The following is an 18,334-nucleotide window of genomic DNA, read 5'->3' as shown; positions in this document are numbered from 1 at the left end:
CGATTCGAAGCTCCGCGCCGCTCACCCCCGTGAGTAGGGGAGGCGCAAAAGGTGCCAGCTGAATCCCATGTCCACAGGCTTCAAAAGGAAGAACAAAGAAACAGTGGGGTCACTCAGAGGAGAAGATGGTGAAATGCAAACAGGGGACACAGAAAGGGCTGAACTCCTCAATGCCTTCTTTGCCTCAGTCTTCTCCGATAAAGAAGACAATGCCCGACCTGAAGAATTTGAAGCAAATGATTCAGCAAAGGAAACACAGCCCAGAATAACTAAGGAGATAGTACAAGAATATTTGGCTAGATTAGATGTATTCAAGTCTCCAGGGCCAGATGAACTGCATCCAAGAGTATTAAAAGAACTGGCAGATGTGATCTCAGAACCACTGGCAGTCATCTTTGAGAATTCCTGGAGAACAGGCGAAGTCCCGGCAGACTGGAGGAGGGCAAATGTTGTTCCTATTTTCAAAAAGGGGAAAAGAGAGGACCCAAATAATTACCGCCCAGTCAGTCTGACATCAATAGCAGGGAAGATTCTGGAGCAGATCATTAAGCAAACAGTCTGTGAGCACCTAGAAAGGAATGCTGTGATCACCAATAGTCAGCATGGATTTCTGAAAAATAAGTCATGTCAGACTAACCTGATCTCGTTTTTTGACAGAATTACAAGCCTGGTAGATGAAGGGAACGCAGTGGATGTAGCCTACCTTGATTTCAGCAAAGCATTTGACAAGGTGCCCCATGATATTCTTGTAAAGAAGCTGGTAAAATGCGGTCTTGACTATGCTACCACTCAGTGGATTTGTAACTGGCTGACTGACCGAACCCAAAGGGTGCTCATCAATGGTTCCTCTTCATCCTGGAGAAGAGTGACTAGTGGGGTGCCACAGGGTTCTGTCTTGGGCCCGGTCTTATTCAACATCTTTATCAACGACTTGGATGATGGACTCAAGGGCATCCTGATCAAATTTGCAGATGACACCAAACTGGGAGGGGTGGCTAACACCCCAGAGGACAGGATCACACTTCAAAACGACCTTGACAGATTAGAGAACTGGGCAAAAACAAACAAGATGAATTTTAACAGGGAGAAATGTAAAGTATTGCACTTGGGCAAAAAAAATGAGAGGCACAAATACAAGATGGGTGACACCTGGCTTGAGAGCAGTACATGTGAAAAGGATCTAGGAGTCTTGGTTGACCACAAACTTGACATGAGCCAACAGTGTGACGCGGCAGCTAAAAAAGCCAATGCAATTCTGGGCTGCATCAATAGGAGTATAGCATCTAGATCAAGGGAAGTAATAGTGCCACTGTATTCTGCTCTGGTCAGACCACACCTGGAGTACTGTGTCCAGTTCTGGGCACCACAATTCAAGAAGGACACTGACAAACTGGAACGTGTCCAGAAGAGGGCAACCAAAATGGTCAAAGGCCTGGAAACGATGCCTTATGAGGAACGGCTAAGGGAGCTGGGCATGTTTAGCCTGGAGAAGAGGAGGTTAAGGGGTGATATGATAGCCATGTTCAAATATATAAAAGGATGTCACATAGAGGAGGGAGAAAGGTTGTTTTCTACTGCTCCAGAGAAGCGGACACGGAGCAATGGATCCAAACTACAAGAAAGAAGATTCCACCTAAACATTAGGAAGAACTTCCTGACAGTAAGAGCTGTTCGACAGTGGAATTTGCTGCCAAGGAGTGTGGTGGAGTCTCCTACTTTGGAGGTCTTTAAGCAGAGGCTTGACAACCATATGTCAGGAGTGCTCTGATGGTGTTTCCTGCTTGGCAGGGGGTTGGACTCGATGGCCCTTGTGGTCTCTTCCAACTCTATGATTCTATGATTCTCCCGCCTGTGGTTTTTAGTGGGTCTCCACCTCGCCGTGGCGGTCCAGACCCTAATTTCCACGAAGCGGATTCCTCCTGGTCAGAGGAAATCCGCCATTGCCGAAGGCGCTAACTCAGAAGTCCCCGGAGGTCCGTTCTTAACCTGAAACTGTTCTTAACCTGAAGCACCACTTTAGCTAATGGGGCCTCCCTCTGCCGCTACGCCGCTGGAGCACGATTTCTGTTCTCATCCTGAAGCAAAGTTCTGAACCAGAGGTACTATTTCTGGGTTAGCGGAGTCTGTAACCTGAAGCATATGTAACCTAAAGCGTATGTAACCTGAAGCATATGTAACCCGAGGTACCGCTGTATATACTTTGGGAAATCAACATTTTTTAAAGAAAATAAAGAAAACAAATAAATCTCATTTTTAGAATGGTTAACTTGTTCTAAGCTGTTTTATAATGTTGTGTTTATAATGTTGTAACCTACCTTGGGGCCTTAGGCGAAGGGCAGGTAAGAAACAAACAAACAAATAAACAAATAATCTTTCTGGGGGGGGGGTTATTTTGTCCCATTTCCTGATGCTTATCTACATCATTTGAAAAGACGTTGCATTCTTTTCTTTGTTTTACTCCTCTCCAAGCTGCAGTCCTATTCAGAAGGAAACCCCATTGAATTCAGTGGGGCTTACTCCCAGGTAAGAGGATTGCAGATGGAATCAGGCATCCAGTCGCAGGTTCTGTGCCTCTGAATCACTGTGATAGCTGTTTACACCCAGGGAAGTGGGTATCAAACTGCAGCCTTAATCTCAACTAAGTGCGCATGGGGTTGTAGCCCTAGCATGTGGTCTGAGGAACTGACTAGTTTGGGGAAAGTTTTACATAAAGCTTATTTAGAAAAATAAAGGCTGTGGCACATGCTACAGCTTCCCAAATGCTTATCCAGCCATGTGCCCAGCTTCTTCTCTAGATAGCAATGCCACGAGGAATGCAGTATAAAGAAGGCAGTTTCAACCATGGTTGTGAAACAAGCACAGATATTATAAAATGAAGCTGCAAGCCATGTCACGAGCAGTAAATAAAACCACCACAGAAAGTTATGTAAGTAGATGTCATGCGCTGCTTGTGTGCAAAGGCAGCATACCTTAGTTATCTATGGATAAAACATTAAGCAACAACCGGCCATGCCATCTAAAGGAAAGGTGGCATAAGGTTGAAACACACTCAGGTGACCTGCAATCAGATCATCAAGCAGAACATTACTGTTTCACACACTTTCCTTTAAAAGCAATCTACAATAAGGTTTGTAAAACCAGATCAGGACTCCGGGGTTGCACGCAGAACAGAAGGTCTCAAACTTTTAAAAATATCTTCCTGAAGATTTCGTCTCTACTCACCTTCCATCAATATCAACCTTCCATTTGCAGAAGAATAGTCCTAATAAGCATCACTTTATCTCTTTGTGAAGAGAGCAGTGTTGTGCAGGGCTGCCCAGGATTCATCCGTCGGAAATAGCGTCACGGCAGAATTTCCGAAAACCGGTAAAAGAGTCCAGGCGAAACCGGGAGTATGGCAACCCATTGGGGCTTGGGGGTGGGGGGCGAATTTCCATTAAAAATACCTCAAAAATGTCAAATTTTCTTTTGGAGATTTTTTGGGGGAAAAGTCCACAACTTTTGCATCCGGATTCTCACTTTTTAAAATAAGGCAACCCTAGTGTTGTGCCTTGTAGACGGGGAAAATTGGTGTTATATATTTTCACTATTCAATGTGAAGGTAAGGTATAGGACCCCGGGACGGTTAAGTCCAGTCAAAGGCGATTATGGGGTTGCAGCGCTCATCTCTCTTTCAGGCTGAGGGAGCTGGCATTTGTCCCCAGACAGCTTTCTGGGTCATGTAGCCAGCATGACTAAACAACTTTTGGCGCAACAGGACACCGTGACAGAAGTCAGAGAGCATGGAAATGCCATTTACCTTCCCGCCACAGGGGTACCTGTTTATCTACTTGCACTGGTGTGCTTTCGAACTGCTACGTTGGCAGGAGCTGGGACAGAGCAATGGGAGCTCACCCCATTGCACAGATTCGAACTGCCGACCTTCCATTTGGCAAGCCCAAGAGGCTCGGTGGTTTAGACCACAACACCAGTCACATCCACACTATCCAATGCGAGCACTGCTCGGGGTAGAGTCACAGATATAAATAGACACAGGTCCGTCGATCTTAATGGGTCTGTTCCAAGTAGGACAAACATTGGTTTTTCCAACTGCACGATGATGTGATTTGGTATAGCATTTTTTTCAGCTGGAACTCGCCGAAACTGTTCCCGCACCTCTCAGATGGACGTCATTATAAGAGTAAAAGGGAGGTGTTCTTGGTGAGTTCCAGCCCCTCTTTCTCTAGAAAAATAGCACTGAGTACAGTCTTTGTCTATGTGTTTTTTCAGCATGTGCTGATTCGATCGGAGGGTTGGGCATCCACTAAAGAAAACAGATTCCTACTATAGGGCTCCAAAACCCTTAGTTATATTCTTTAGGGAATTTGATGGTGCCTGTTATCAAAGACCACATTATCAAGGTGTACTGTGTGCCCAATTCTGATACAGTTCGTTATCAAGAGCGAAATTAGTGTTAAGTCATGAGGGTTGACTATGGCATTTGCCTCTGCACCAACTGGCAAAGTCCGTTCCCGGTTTCGCCGGTTAATCATTTGTGCTTGGCTACTAGCAAGGAACAAGTACATTGTCTTTCGGTCGCAGCAACCCCGGGTCACAGTCCGAGATGATTCCATTGCTCTTTTCTCCACTTGGCTCAGATTTCTATGTTAAAACCTGTGAGCCCTAGCTCCGCTCGTTCTTTCTTAAGAGGGCACAGAGTCTTGTCTTTCTCTCCTTGGGATCCTGGGCAAATCGGATGCCACCCTAAACGTATCGTTTGAAACATTGTCTGCACTTTTAAGGGACGCGGGTGGCGCTGTGGGTTAAACCACAGAGCCTAGGACTTGCCGATCAGAAGGTCGGTGGTTCAAATCCCTGCGACGGCGTGAGCTCCTGTTGCTCGGTCCCTGCTCCTGCCAACCTAGCAGTTCGAAAGCACGTCAAAGTGCAAATAGATAAATAGGTACCGCTCTGGCGGGAAGGTAAACGGTGTTTCCGTGCGCTGCTCTGGTTCGCCAGAAGCGGCTTAGTCATGCTGGCCACATGACCCGGAAGCTGTATGCCAGCTCCCTCAGCCAATAAAGCGAGATGAGCGCCACAACCCCAGAGTTGTCCGCGACTGGACCTAATGGTCAGGGGTCCCTTTACCTTTACCTGCACTTTTAGAAAGGAAATGCCAGCAGCAATGTTTTGAGAGGCAGGGTTGACCTGGAGGAGGAGACAGATTCATGGGGAGGAAAATTCTACCAGCTGCAACAAACCCTGATGGCTAGGCACAATATCTGCTGTCCAGAGGCAGTTTGCTTCTAAAAACCAGTTGCTGTGAACCGCAGATGGGGAGAGTGCTTTCATGATCACATCCTGCACCTGGTTGGCCATTGTGAGAAAACGAAGCTGGCCTAGACTCATCTGATCCAACAAGTTACGATGGGGATGATATTCTTCAGAGAACATAGAGGAGAGATTTAACCCCGTATTTCCCTCTGCATTCTGCAGTCTAATTCCCCTCTCATGTGCATATTAATAATTATTATTAAAAAATACAGTCAAGTTTTCTAATGATGAGATTAGCTTCATACCCATTTGGCTCTCAACCAATCCATATTTCTGTTTCTTTAACTTTGCCATTATTATTATTATTATTATTATTATTATTATTATTATTATTATACCGCCCTATACCCACAGGTCTCAGGAGGTTCGCAGGATAAAATCGCAAACAAGAAATACGCAATCAAAACAAAAACAACCCAATAAGCACACACACACACAACACATTATAAAAAGGGCACTGGATGCATTACGGAATGTCCCTGCTGTTGTGATATTCAGCATTGCAAAGAATGCCTTTTAAAAACACACTAGCCCATAAAAGCACTTTTACTACCCCACTGACCACGAACAGCAATATAAAGGCACATCTAGCAACCTGGAAGGTATGGGGGAGGGAAAGTTTTTTGTTTTTTTCACTCAGTTTACAATAACTTTTCTGTTTGCTTGCCTGGAGCTAACTGAGCACATGGCTTCATGCAAGCTTGCTTATGACAGATGGCACAATCGGCGCATGGGTTTTGCATCAGCTGAAGTCGTGCCTCTTCACCCGGGCCTTTGGGGTGGCTGATCTGCCATGGCTGCAGCCGAGGACGCCCCATCTGCTATATGATTTGGCTGGTTTAAATTTGATACGATGCTATCAGCATTATATAAAATGCTGCTAGCTAATGCTATCAGCAAGTTTGGGAAATCACTGGGAAGAATAACCTTAACCCATATGGAGCCATACGGCACAACAAAAATACTAATGCCACCGGTTGTCTCTTGTTTGGTGGCATACAGTCCCATACCTCAGAATGAAAAGGGAAACAGGTGGCACTGTGGTCTAAACCACTGAGCCTCTTGGGCTTGTCGATCAGAAGGTCAGCAGCTCAAATCCCCGTGATGGGGTGAGCTCCCGTTGCTCTATCCCAGCTCCTGCCAACCTAGCAGTTCAAAAGCACACCAGTGTGAGTACATAAATAGGTACCGCTGCGACGGGAAGGTAAATGGCGTTTCCGTGTGCTGCTCTGGTTCGCCAGAAGCGGCTTAGTCATGCTGGCCACATGACCCGGAAGCTGTACGCCGGCTCCCTCGGCCAATAAAGCGAGATGAGCGCCACAACCCCAGAGTCAGCCACGACTGGACCTAATGGCCAGGGATCCCTTTACCTTTACGAAGCATTCTATATCCACCCACCACGCTGACAAAGAATTCTATGAAACAGTAGTCAATATCCAGAATCACTGTTCAGTGTTGGACATCATATTTGTTGAATACACAAAGCTTCATAGCTTGTCTTTCACTGTACAAAGTTTGGTACCTCACTTCATTTAAAGATTTTCAGAGATTTTGAGACTAAAGATTTCATTTTCAACTTTTTATGGTTTGAAGGAATTCTATAAAGAGTTTCTATATGGTCATGTGTTGCCTAGACATTGTTGACAAACCTTTAGGAGGCAGAGATGTGAGAGGGCACCAGAGGAGGGAGAAAGACCAGAGTTGCTCGCAAGCATCCCTGAACATCATTCAAGGCACACTGGTCGAAAGCCACTGCAATAGCAAGCGCAACAGTCAGGAAGGGGGTTTCTGCTCATGCTGTAGAAGGAAGTGAGTAGCAGATGGGGCTGGTAAGGAAAGCTAGAAGGAAAACTCTGATCCTCCTCTGCTGCCCTTGAAGCAGACTTGTTGCACTTAGGTAAACGCTGGGGGGAAAGTGATGTCCAAACGAAAGATTAACAGGAAGTCATATGATCACGCCAGAAGTCAATCACGGCAAATGTTCAGTAAATATCATCTACCCTGTGCTAAGGGTTTGTGCAAGCAAATCTGGTTTAACGTTCAATGAATAGATCATCTGGAGGAGCCCTGACAAAGTGGTTTGACATACAAGTATTCCTTAGGGCTTTTGTTTTTTTAAAATCTCCCATCAAAAACCTACGTTCAATGTAGCTTAGCTGCTACTCAGGGCCGTCTTTAGCAGATGTGGCGCGGGGGTGCAAATATCCGCCCAGCGCCCCCAAATTACCACGGCTAGTGGGGGGGAGGAGCTGTGCACTGCCAGCCATGGGGGGGGGGCGCAACTCTCCCCCCTTGCCGCTGCAGGAGAACAATCCCCACAGAGGCTTGGGAGGGAAGCTGCGCGCCCACCAGCCATAAAGTTGGCGGGGTGCAGCTTCCATCCTAAGCCTTTGCAGGAATCGCTCTCCTCCCGTGGCTTGGGATGCAAGCTGCACGCCAGCCAGGCATATGGTTGACAGTGCACAGCTGGCGGGCATGCAGGGAAAGGGGAGCACGCCAGCAAAGCCGCGCAGCTCCCCCATTCGCTGGGGCACCCCTGAGAGGCCGGCGCCCAGGCGCGACACACCACTAAGCCCTATGGGAAAGATGGCTTTTGTTTCGTTTTTTTAAATCTCCCATCGAAAACCTAGGTGCAATGTCCCATAAACTGCAATGTACACCTGCAAAACCAGCTTCTTAAGGTCCTTACTTCAGAAGGGCCCCACATCCTATACAGTGGTACCTCAGGTTACAGACGCTTCAAGTTACAGGCGCTTCAGGTTACAGACTCCGCTAACCCAGAAACAGTACCTCAGGTTAAGAACTTTAATTCAGGATGAGAACAGAAATTGCGCAGCAGCGTGAGGCCCCATTAGCTAAAGTGGTGCTTCAGGTTAAGAACAATTTCAGGTTAAGAATGGACCTCCGGAACGAATTAAGTTCTTAACTCGAGGTACCACTGTATAACAAAATAACCATCCCTTAAGACTCTTCTTTGCAAGGGAACTACTGGGTTCTGCCAGTCCAGCTCTTCAAATGTCTTGCAGAAGCAGGCTGCAAAAGTATTCTGCATAAAAACTGAAGGGTTTCCCCCCCGACTTTTGTTCCCACTGCTTTAGAAATTAAACTGGAATGTGTAAACTGCTTTTCCAAACGCGTGAGCCTTGGCAGCTCAAGATATATAATACGCAGCCATGTGGCTTTCCTTTGGCCCGTCGGGAGGCGGGCGAGCCTTTCCTCGTAGCCTTGGCGCCCCCTGCGGAAGAGGAAGGAAAGTGCACGGGCTCTGCCCCAGACGTCAATGAGACGCCTATTAAGGACAAGAAAGAATTCAAACGTGAGACGCTGCGGCGCGTGCATGTTGCTGGCTATCTCTGAGACTCTTTGTGGGTGGGTGGCTCCGGGTAGTTTCAGCGGCGGGCGCTGCCAGGCAAAATAACCGTGCTTTTGAAACAGTTGGTATATTTCGGTCCCAAATCTGCAGGGGGAGGGAACGTGCCAGGCGCTCCCCACCCCCACCCCCCGTCTAAAAATGCAAGCGCAGATATAATCTGCAGAATTTAATACGGTGCTGGCAATGAGCAGTGCAGCTATCAATGCACAAGAGCTTTTAAAAAAGCTCTCAAACAAGGTTGCATCCATTTTGGCACATGTTGCAAATCTTCGCACATTGGGGGGGGGGTTCTCTGAATAGAACGGGGGCAAACAGAGATGCACCGCCCTGGAGAAAAAGCACGGCCGCCCCACGATGCAGATCCCCCCCCCCCCACGTCTCGAGCCTTAAATCACAACATTGCTTACGGGTTGCAAAACAGCGCGCGCATGTGCGCGGGCAATAACATTCCCGGCGCTTTGGGCATCGCACCACGAGTGCAACGCATCTCTCTCTAAGGTGCTACTGTAGCCTGGCAGGAGTCAAGTGCTGCGGCAGCAAGGCTCGCGATCCGTGGAAGGGAGCTGCTAAATGGCGCGGATTGCTTTTTTGGGGGTGGAGGTGTGGAAGTTAGGGTTGCAAATTGCAATGCACAAAGCAGCACTAATAATAATAGTAGTAGTAGTAATAATAATAATGCAAAGGACCCAGCCCGCTGCGCGTTATCCCAGCCTGGTGATGATGGCGGCTGGCTGTCGCCCCCCCCCCCACCGCATGCCCGCCTGCCCCCACCCGCCCCGCCCCGCTGCAGACGCAGCGTCTCTAACCCGCGGAGAATGACCTTCCCCATCGCCGCCCGAGAAAAGGCGCGCCGAGGAATTCCCGCCCTTGCGCTCGTAAGCCGCCCTCTTCCCGCTCATGCATATGCAAATCCGGCTCCCCTCCACTGGCTGCGGCGAGAAAAGCCGCCCTTCTCATTGGGCGCCGCGCTCCAGCGCATGCAGATGAGATGAGAACCTTCCCTTTTTCTCGCCCTCGCCCCGCCTCCGGTGATGAGAATTTTTCAGACGGTGTAACTTTCCGCGTCTCTCTTACTATCAGCAAATAGTCCCGGGGAGCACCGGGGGCGGCGGTCGCCCCGAAAGCCGCAGCGGCCCCAGCTCGCCGAGGAAAGAAGAGGGAGAGAAGTCAGCCGCAACCCCCCGCCCCACCTCTCGGATCTACTCCTAGCGGCGGAGATCTGGGGTTAGAGGGTGGGGGCGGGGGAGGACACCGCGCGTCCCTACCGCCAGCCAGTTCCCTCGCGGAGGGATATTACCGTAATGTGCGGGTGCGCAGCGAAATATCGAGAGTTAAGAAGAGGCGGCGCCGCGGAGCGAAGTGTTCAGAACAGGCGAGCGCTGCCGGGAAGAGGCTGAGTCGCTGCTGCTGCTGCTGCTGCTTCTGCTTCTGGGCTGCGCGCCTCCCTTGCGGCGCTGGATTGACTTCGGAGCCGCGCGGGCTCCAGCCGAGTGGATTTTCGTCTCGCGTGGGATCCTTTTTTTCCCCCACCCCCCAAAACCAACAACAATTCGTGGCTCCTGGACCAAGCAACAGAGATCATTGTTTTTCCTTCTATATTTATAATAAATAAATATATACATATATAGGGTTTTTTTTGTTCCTTTTCTCCTCCTCTGTTTTCGTCTGGGATTCTCTGCTCGTCTCCGGGAACCAATATATTTTTGGAGAGGGTGTTTTCTTCCATCAGAGAGTGGGGAAAAAGAGATCTGCAAGATCCCCACCACCCTCGACAGCTGCTTACAAGTCGCGATCTCCAGTCTTGGGAGAGAGAGAGCCTCCGTCGCTGGCCTTTCTCATCTGCGCTCATCAGCTGTTTTTTGGGGGGAAGGGGGTGTTGGTCATCGTCCTCCCCCCTTTTTTCCCTCCCCTCCTCCGTTTTCTGCCCATTGACTTTTGACAACCTCGAGGGGAGCGGGGGGCGTCGGATCTCCGCATCGCGGTGGTGGTTCCCCCTTTTTTTCCTACTCCACCCTTCCAGCCGTCCCCCCCCCTTTTTTTTGGAAGATGTTACTCTCCAAGTTCGGATCCCTCGCTCACCTTTGCAACCCAACAAGCATGGACCACTTACCGGTCAAGATCCTCCAACCAGGTAAACAACCCGTGACATTTGCTTCTCTCCCTTTTTCCCGGGGGGGGGGTCGGTTTTATTTTTATTTTTTTCTTCTGCGCGGGAAGAGAGAGAGAGAGATGTATGTGCTCTGTAAGCCTTCTGCGTCGCTGGGTCTGCGGCAGCTTTTCTGACCAGGATCTCGGCAGTGGGGCTAGATTTTCAGCTGTTTTGCGAGTGTAGAAACACACCCGATTTTGGATAACCCAGTTCTCGCGGTTGGGTTTTATGTGGCTTTTATTTCACCCCACCCCACGTCGGGGGATTGGGTTGGGGGCATCCTTACCTATCAACATGGCTGGGAGCGGTGGCGATTGGGGAGAATTCCTCCCGAGAATGCGAGAGGCGAAGGACACGTGAAAACCCCTTCCCCACGTCAAACGGGCTTGTTTGCAACTGGCTTTCCTCCCTGCTGGAGTTTGTGGTTGGGGTGATTTCCACTTGCGACCTTTTCGTGGGTGGCTCTTGTTTCGAGGACGGTTTCGGTGTGTTGTGTGTGTGTTTTCTCCCTGGAGTGAGACGGCCCCCCTTCTCCCTAAGGTGCCCTCGGTGATCCATCTAGACGTCGCCCCCTTTCTAACCCCCCCTTCTTGTTTCCTTCCCGCCTCTTAGTGAAAGTGGAGAAGGAGCCGTTCGATAAGATCTATCAAGTGGGCTCCGTCTTGGGCAGCGGGGGATTTGGCACCGTCTATGCCGGGAACCGCATCTCCGATGGCTTGCCGGTAAGATGAGACTCCCGACCACGAGGCTTTTGTTGCTGCTTCCACCCCCGCAGCCCCCCCTCCCACCGTGCGTGGCTGGAAATCCCGGCCACGGCCCCTCCCAGAGCGAGGCGATGTCCCCGTGCCACCCGGTTGCCCCCTAACCCCCTCTTTTTCTCCTCCCCCCCAGGTTGCCGTCAAACACGTCGTGAGGGAGAGGGTGACGGAATGGGGCACGATTGTAAGTATCCCGAATCGCAAAAAAACACCTTGTGCTATCCCTTGCTCTGCTTCCCCCCCCCTGCCCCCCTCAACTGCATTTATAATGGAGGGCTAGCTATTGTTTCGTGGGGGGTCCCCTTTCGCCTCCCTCCAGGCTGCTGCCGCTACCATCTCCTCCTCTCCGGCCTCTGTTATTGTTTACGTTTTTTCCGGGGAGGGGGGAGATTTGGCGGGGTTTCTCCTCCTCCTCCCGCCCTCCCCTTTTGACTGCGGCAGGAGAGAGAGCAGTCTTTGGGCTTCCCCTTCGCTCCAGCCTCCCTGCTCTGCTGGAGTTTCCATTTGCAGGAAGCCCCGCGATTGGTTTTTTCAGATGGCCAAGAAAGGGGGGGTTTCCCTTCCTTCCCCGCCTCCCCTTCTTGATATTCCGAAAGCTTCATCATGTCTTCCTTTTGCCCCCCCCCTCTCTCCCTCTTCCCTCCTCCTGCTGCTGCTTTCAGGGTGGAGTTATGGTACCCTTAGAGATCGTTCTGCTCAAGAAAGTGGGGTCCGGGTTCCGCGGGGTCATCAAGCTACTGGACTGGTACGAGCGGCCCGACGGCTACTTGATCATCATGGAACGGCCCGAATTGGTGAAGGACCTCTTTGACTTCATCACCGAGAAGGGAGCCCTGGACGAGGAGACGGCCAGAGGCTTCTTCCGACAGGTCCTGGAGGCGGTTCGCCATTGCTACAGCTGCGGCGTGGTCCACAGAGACATCAAGGATGAGAACCTCCTGGTGGATCTGAGGACAGGGGAGCTGAAGCTTATCGATTTCGGCTCCGGAGCCCTCCTCAAGGACACCGTCTACACGGATTTCGATGGTAGGCTCCCCCTCCCACCCAGAACCTCTCTCTCAATTTCTCTCTCTCTCCCTCCTCTCTCTTAGTCACATTTTTGCCACCTACCACCAACGAGATATTTCTGCTGTAGCAGCCAGTAACAGATCTGGCAATTAAATCCTTCGCACCAGTGGCGGCTTGTGGGGGGGCGTCGAGTTGCGTAGGAAGAGAAGCGATTCCAGGCTGTGACGCAGCACTTTATATATAATTATATTTTTCCCTCCCCTGCCTTCGGAAGGATAAAAAAGGCATTTTCCTAGAGGGCGGCGTGTTTACGGTTGACTCAGGCGTTGCCTCTGCCAACCTTTCCATCTGTGACCCTCTTGGGTTTATATCCCCCCCCCTTTTCAAACCCACCCACTCTTCCCCATTCCTCTTTCCCAGACGATGCTTTAGAAAAACCCTGCATTGCAGATTTGAGGAGGAGAGAGGGAGTTATCCCTCCCTTCTTTCAAGTTAAAAGGAGAACGGGCTTCTCAAACTTACTGTTGCTGTTTTCCCCTTATGGGTGGGGAAAGGGGTTTTGTTTTTCCCCCTCCTCCCTGGGGCGAAAGGGAGAGATCAATGGGGGGCTCCTTCCTTGCCCACCTCTCTCTCTAGTCAGCTGCAGCATTTAGCATCTGTTTGTTGTGAAACCGGAGCCTCGTGGCCATGTGACCTTCAGCATCACGAATGGAGGTTTTTTTTTTTTAATTTGGTATCCAAGTAACAGCTCAGTGCAGAGGGAGGGCAGTTGCTAGCAACCTCTTACGCAGAGAGGCAGATTTCTCTGCTCCTTAAAAAAAAAAATTATCCTCATTGATTTATTTTCACAAGGAAAGTGGCTGGTTTGAACGGGCTTTCGGAACCGATCAAAGCCGATTAGCTATATATAGCAAGCGAGACCCGAGTTTCACCTTTTTTCCCCTCTGTTTCCCTTCCCTCCCCTTCTCTCCCTTTGTCCTTTGTGTCTATTTTTGGTGCGGTGCAGCAGACGCCACGTGCTCTGGGAAAGCGAGCTTTATGTTAGTAAACAGTCAGCTGATGGAGATCTGCGCTATCCGCTGTGAGGGAATAGAACCACCTCGGGGGCCAGATTAAAATGTGAGCTAATACTAGGCATGATATAAGCTCTAGAATTTTCCAGCCTACGTGTGGCGTGCGTGGTGTGGATTTTTTTTTAACAAAAACGGGGCTCGCTTTTAAAAATATACACACATGCGCCCAGGTTGTTGCTTGATCTCGACGGAAAGTTCAGCCAACGTAAAACAAACCTCGCCGTCTTTTATCGCAGGGACACGAGTATACAGCCCTCCGGAATGGATCCGGTACCACCGGTACCATGGGAGATCCGCCACTGTGTGGTCTTTGGGCGTCCTCCTATACGATATGGTCTGCGGCGATATCCCCTTCGAGCAAGACGAAGAAATCTTGAGGGGAAGGCTATACTTCAGGAGAAGAATTTCGCCTGGTAAGTGAGGCGTCGGAGGAACGCAACCCACCCCCACCCCCCGGCAGTCGAAATCACAAAATTATTTCCCAATACGTTTTTAATTTTACTGGCAAACCATTTTAACTAGCCAATTTTATCACTAGCCAAAACAGACGTTGACCATTGATCGCGTTGTCAACCGAGATCAAGTCGATATTGTTTTGATCCGTTGTCATGGGGCCCCTAAAAGGCATGGAAGGGGTGGCCCCCATAGGCCATTGCCAATTCTTGGCCTTTTTGTAATCTGAAAACAACCGTATGAGACCTTAACCCCTTTCTCCTCCTCATTCGCCTTCCCTTTTTGCGTTTCAGAATGCCAACAGCTGATCAAATGGTGCCTTTCGCTGAGGCCTTCGGACCGGCCAACCCTCGAGCAGATATTTGACCACCCCTGGATGCACAAGTCGGACGTCGCCAAGTCAGAGGATTGCGACATCCGGCTACGGACCATTGACACGGATGTTTCCAGCACGAGTTCGAGCAACGAGAGCCTGTGAAATTGCCGAGGACCTTGCGGCGGGAGGGGTGGAGCCATGAGAGGGGCGGGGCGGGAGGGGAGGAGACCAGAGTGCTGCTACTGCTGCTGCCATATGTAGGAGGGGCTAGGGGAAAAAAATTTGCATTCATTACCCTGTAGTCTGAATCTTTGTCAGAGGGACTTGATTTTTTTATTTCCCCCCTTTTTTGCCGGTTTCTGCTTTGGAACGAGAGATTTCCTTTGGAAACGCTGTTGTTTGGGAGTTTGCGGGGCCAGTACTTAGTCAAAGACTGCCCTCTTTTTATTATTTTTTCCTTAAGGCAAAAGCAGTGACCTCTTTCAAAATAACACGGTGAAAACCTTTTTGCTCTCATAGAGCCTGGACTAGATTTTATTTGCTTTTTTGAGTGCCTTTTTGAAAGCTGCTTCAGTGGGACTTTCTTTTTTGAGCTGTGTATGTCCAAAGAGGACCCCGTGCATGATAGGATCATGTTCCCTCGAGCCCCCGCTGCAAAAGGTGCTTGCGGAGAGCAACTTCTATGATGCCCTGGGAAAACATGTTCAGTGATTGAATGAAGTAGTCCCGTCCTCTGGCGATGGAATACTTGAACACAGACATTTCACTCCTTCCCAGTCCCCTGTCCCCCCCTCCCGCACCCCACGCTTTTCCCCATTCCTCCAACTCCCCCCTCCAAGACGACCTCTGCTGCTCCCCACTCTGTTTCCAGTAGGCTGCACATGTTCTCATCTGTTTTATCAGGAACACTCACTCAAAACTTCATTTCATCATCTCTTCCACTGGGCACACAAACACACACAAAAAGGCCCCTTCTCAACTCCCCCCCAACCTGCAAGTCTTAAAAAAATAAAAAATGTATGTATGGGCATGTTAAATGCACAATCAATGCAATATTCAAGGACTTTGTGTGTGTGTTTTTTTTCCATACCTGTATAATGTGTTTCTGTAAATTTTTGTTCCTCCTCCCTCCTCCCCATGTATTATACGGTTTTATTTATTGTCTGGAGTTTAGAAAACCTCTCACAGTCCCAATCTGTGACCATATTTATTTTAGCTAATTTATTTGTGTAGAATTATTCCAACACTGTGCTTTTTATCTCTCTTGCTCCTGTGACAAGAGTGGTTGGTCCACAACTAGTTTTTTGCATTCCTCTCTTGTCTCTTTCTCCATTTTTTGTTTGTTTGTTTTTTGTTTCAAGAAGAAGAAGAAGAATTAAAAAGTCTGACCATACCTGTTTTTTGGGTTTTTTGTTGTTTTTTTCATTTCGGGTTGGAAGATGGAAAATTGTACAAAGTCTAATTTAAGGGAACTAGAGTGACTTTAAAAGTTAGTCAGTATGCCTTTTTGTCTGGTATTATTTACATACCAGAACTGTAAAGTAATGCTGTTTGGAAGGGTTTTAAATTATTGACATTATACAGTCTTTGTGCATTGGCTCTGGAAGGAAGCGTGGCAGAGTCATAAACCTTAATTTATTTTAATAGCCGTGTGTTCTGTGATCTGGTTGCATTTATGCAGCTTGGATATGAATTTTCTCTCTCTTCTGTTTAACAGTGTGAAATGTATGGAGATCATATTTTTTTATACAGGTATTTCAATTAAACCTTTTTTGTAGATAACCTGTGTGGCTTCTTCCTTTTGAACTCAGCTGTCCAGATACTGGTGGTTCTTGATACAATAATTGTAAAGAGACTGCAAGGAAACCTTTGCCCCTCCATCTCCTAGAATAATAGAATAGCAGAATTAGAAGGGACCACTAGGGTTATGTAGGAATCTTGCCCAATGACCCTGAGATTGAGTCTCATGCGCTACCAACTGAGCTATCTATGGTCCCTGCTGAACTACAACTCCCATCGGCCTTAGCAAGCAAGGCCAAGAGCCTGGGGTGTTGGGAGCTGTAGTTTTAACAACATCTGGAGGGCCAGAAAAGTTTGCCATATCTGCTAGAGGGTGATGGGAACTGGGCTACAGGCCACCTCACAATGGCCGCAAGCAAATAGCTTGGCCTGATGTTACTGTTTCACAATGGCTGCCGCCAGCACTGCAGGCCAGATTACTCTATCCTCGCATGATTTCGAGCAGTGGCATGAGATCCTCGTGTGCCTCTGCCTTCGCAACAAGTGTGATGTCACCTGAAATCAATACACACTCCCTGAGCTGCGCATAAATACTTCTCCAATGCAACAGGTTGCCATAGTTCTCCCTAGTGGGAGACTTGGTAGCCCATGGTCCTAACCATGGCCACTTGGTTAAATCCCATAAGTTGTTCCCACTCTTGATCCTACAGAGAATCTAGCTTTACACAGAGTCAAGACAGCTGGTGGTATTTGCCCCACCTCGCTCCCACAAGGGAAAAGCAGGGGCCTTAAAAACTTCCCACACAAACAGCGAGAGGATGGGTTTGTCAGTACTTTTTGCAAACACAGATGCTTTTTTGGGGGGGGTGCGCTCAAAAATGCACAGAGAAAGAGTTCCTGGACAATGGCCAGTGGCAATCACGCAGGGTCCCCGGATGTTTGACCGTCTATTGATCCCTGTGCCACCACTGTGATTGCTTCCCCGCTGCCACCAATCCATTTCTCTCGGGTACACACGGAGTCCAGACAGTTGTTAACATTAAACCAAATAAACAAGTTTATTTTATAAGCATTGACAAATTTATGGTTTCCGATAATTTTTCTTGTCAGTTTCTTAATCTAGTTTCTTTACCGGCCTTCTTGTTGTTTAGTCGTTTAGTCGTGTCCAGAGGAGGGCAACCAAAATGGTCAAAGGCCTGGAAATGATGCCTTATGAGGAACGGCTAAGGGAGCTGGGCATGTTTAGCCTGGAGAAGAGGAGGTTAAGGGGTGATATGATAGCCATGTTCAAATATATAAAAGGATGTCACATAGAGGAGGGAGAAAGGTTGTTTTCTGCTGCTCCAGAGAAGCGGACACGGAGCAATGGATCCAAACTACAAGAAAGAAGATTCCACCTAAACATTAGGAAAAACTTCCTGACAGTAAGAGCTGTTCGACAGTGGAATTTGCTGCCAAGGAGTGTGGTGGAGTCTCCTCCTTTGGAGGTCTTTAAGCAGAGGCTTGACAACCATATGTCAGGAGTGCTCTGATGGTGTTTCCTGCTTGGCAGGGGGTTGGACTCGATGGCCCTTGTGGTCTCTTCCAACTCTATGATTCTATGATTCTATGATTCTATGACCCCATGGACCAGAGCACGCCAGGTACTCCTGTCTTCCACTGCCTCCCGCAGTTTAGTCAAACTCATGCTGGTAGCTTTGAGAACACTATCCAGCCATCTCATCCTCTGCCGTCCCCTTCTCCTTGTGTCCTCCATCTTTCCCAACATCAGGGTCTTTTCCAGGGAGTCTTCTCTTCTCATGAGGTGGCCAAAGTATTGGAGCCTCAGCTTCACGATCTGTCCTTCCAGTGAGCACTCAGGGCTGATTTCCTTAAGAATGGATACGTTTGATCTTCTTGCAGTCCATGGGACTCTCAAGAGTCTCTTCCAGCACCAGAATTCAAAAGCATCAATTCTTTGGTGATCAGCTTTCTTTATGGTCCAGCTCTCACTTCCATACATCACTACTGGGAAAACCATAGCTTTTACTATATGGACCTTTACTGGCCTATACCTTCCTAATAACTTCTAACTGCTTATCCCAACTGTCTATCTGACTCCTCTTAACAGATTCTCTCACTCTCTCACATCAAACTATCCCAACCCACAGA

The 18,334-nt window shown here is 48.8% G+C and overlaps 1 protein-coding gene and 1 long non-coding RNA gene across 2 annotated transcripts in view; one reads left to right on the top strand and one right to left on the bottom strand.

Moving 5' to 3' along the window:
• The window catches only part of LOC309542620, a 301,099-nt gene that overhangs the window by 23,773 nt on the left and 258,992 nt on the right, over positions 1 to 18,334 (bottom strand). The gene's annotated exons all lie outside the window — the stretch shown is intronic.
• Positions 10,039 to 16,216, top strand: PIM3 (Pim-3 proto-oncogene, serine/threonine kinase). The gene is made up of 6 exons (XM_082242440.1): positions 10,039 to 10,817; positions 11,448 to 11,557; positions 11,727 to 11,777; positions 12,256 to 12,619; positions 13,911 to 14,087; positions 14,421 to 16,216. Exons 1-6 carry the CDS (start codon positions 10,733 to 10,735, stop codon positions 14,603 to 14,605), a joined length of 972 nt encoding a protein of 323 aa, XP_082098566.1. The 5' UTR covers positions 10,039 to 10,732; the 3' UTR covers positions 14,606 to 16,216.

The sequence above is a fragment of the Podarcis vaucheri genome (assembly GCF_965113315.1).
Source record: "Podarcis vaucheri genome assembly, contig: SUPER_10_unloc_1, whole genome shotgun sequence".
Lineage (NCBI taxonomy): Eukaryota > Metazoa > Chordata > Lepidosauria > Squamata > Lacertidae > Podarcis > Podarcis vaucheri.
The sequence above is the reverse complement of the archived record's forward strand: the minus strand, read 5'-3'. Positions and strand labels throughout refer to the sequence as shown.

What these genes read in the sequence shown, in the direction of transcription:
- PIM3 (XM_082242440.1), top strand. Translation starts at nt 10,733, where the DNA reads ATGTTACTCTCCAAGTTCGGATCCCTCGCTCACCTTTGCAACCCAACA. An exon ending in GCATCTCCGATGGCTTGCCG is followed by an intron (nt 11,558 to 11,726) that starts GTAAGATGAGAC and finishes CCTCCCCCCCAG; the next exon opens with GTTGCCGTCAAACACGTCGT. An exon ending in TGACGGAATGGGGCACGATT is followed by an intron (nt 11,778 to 12,255) that starts GTAAGTATCCCG and finishes TGCTGCTTTCAG; the next exon opens with GGTGGAGTTATGGTACCCTT.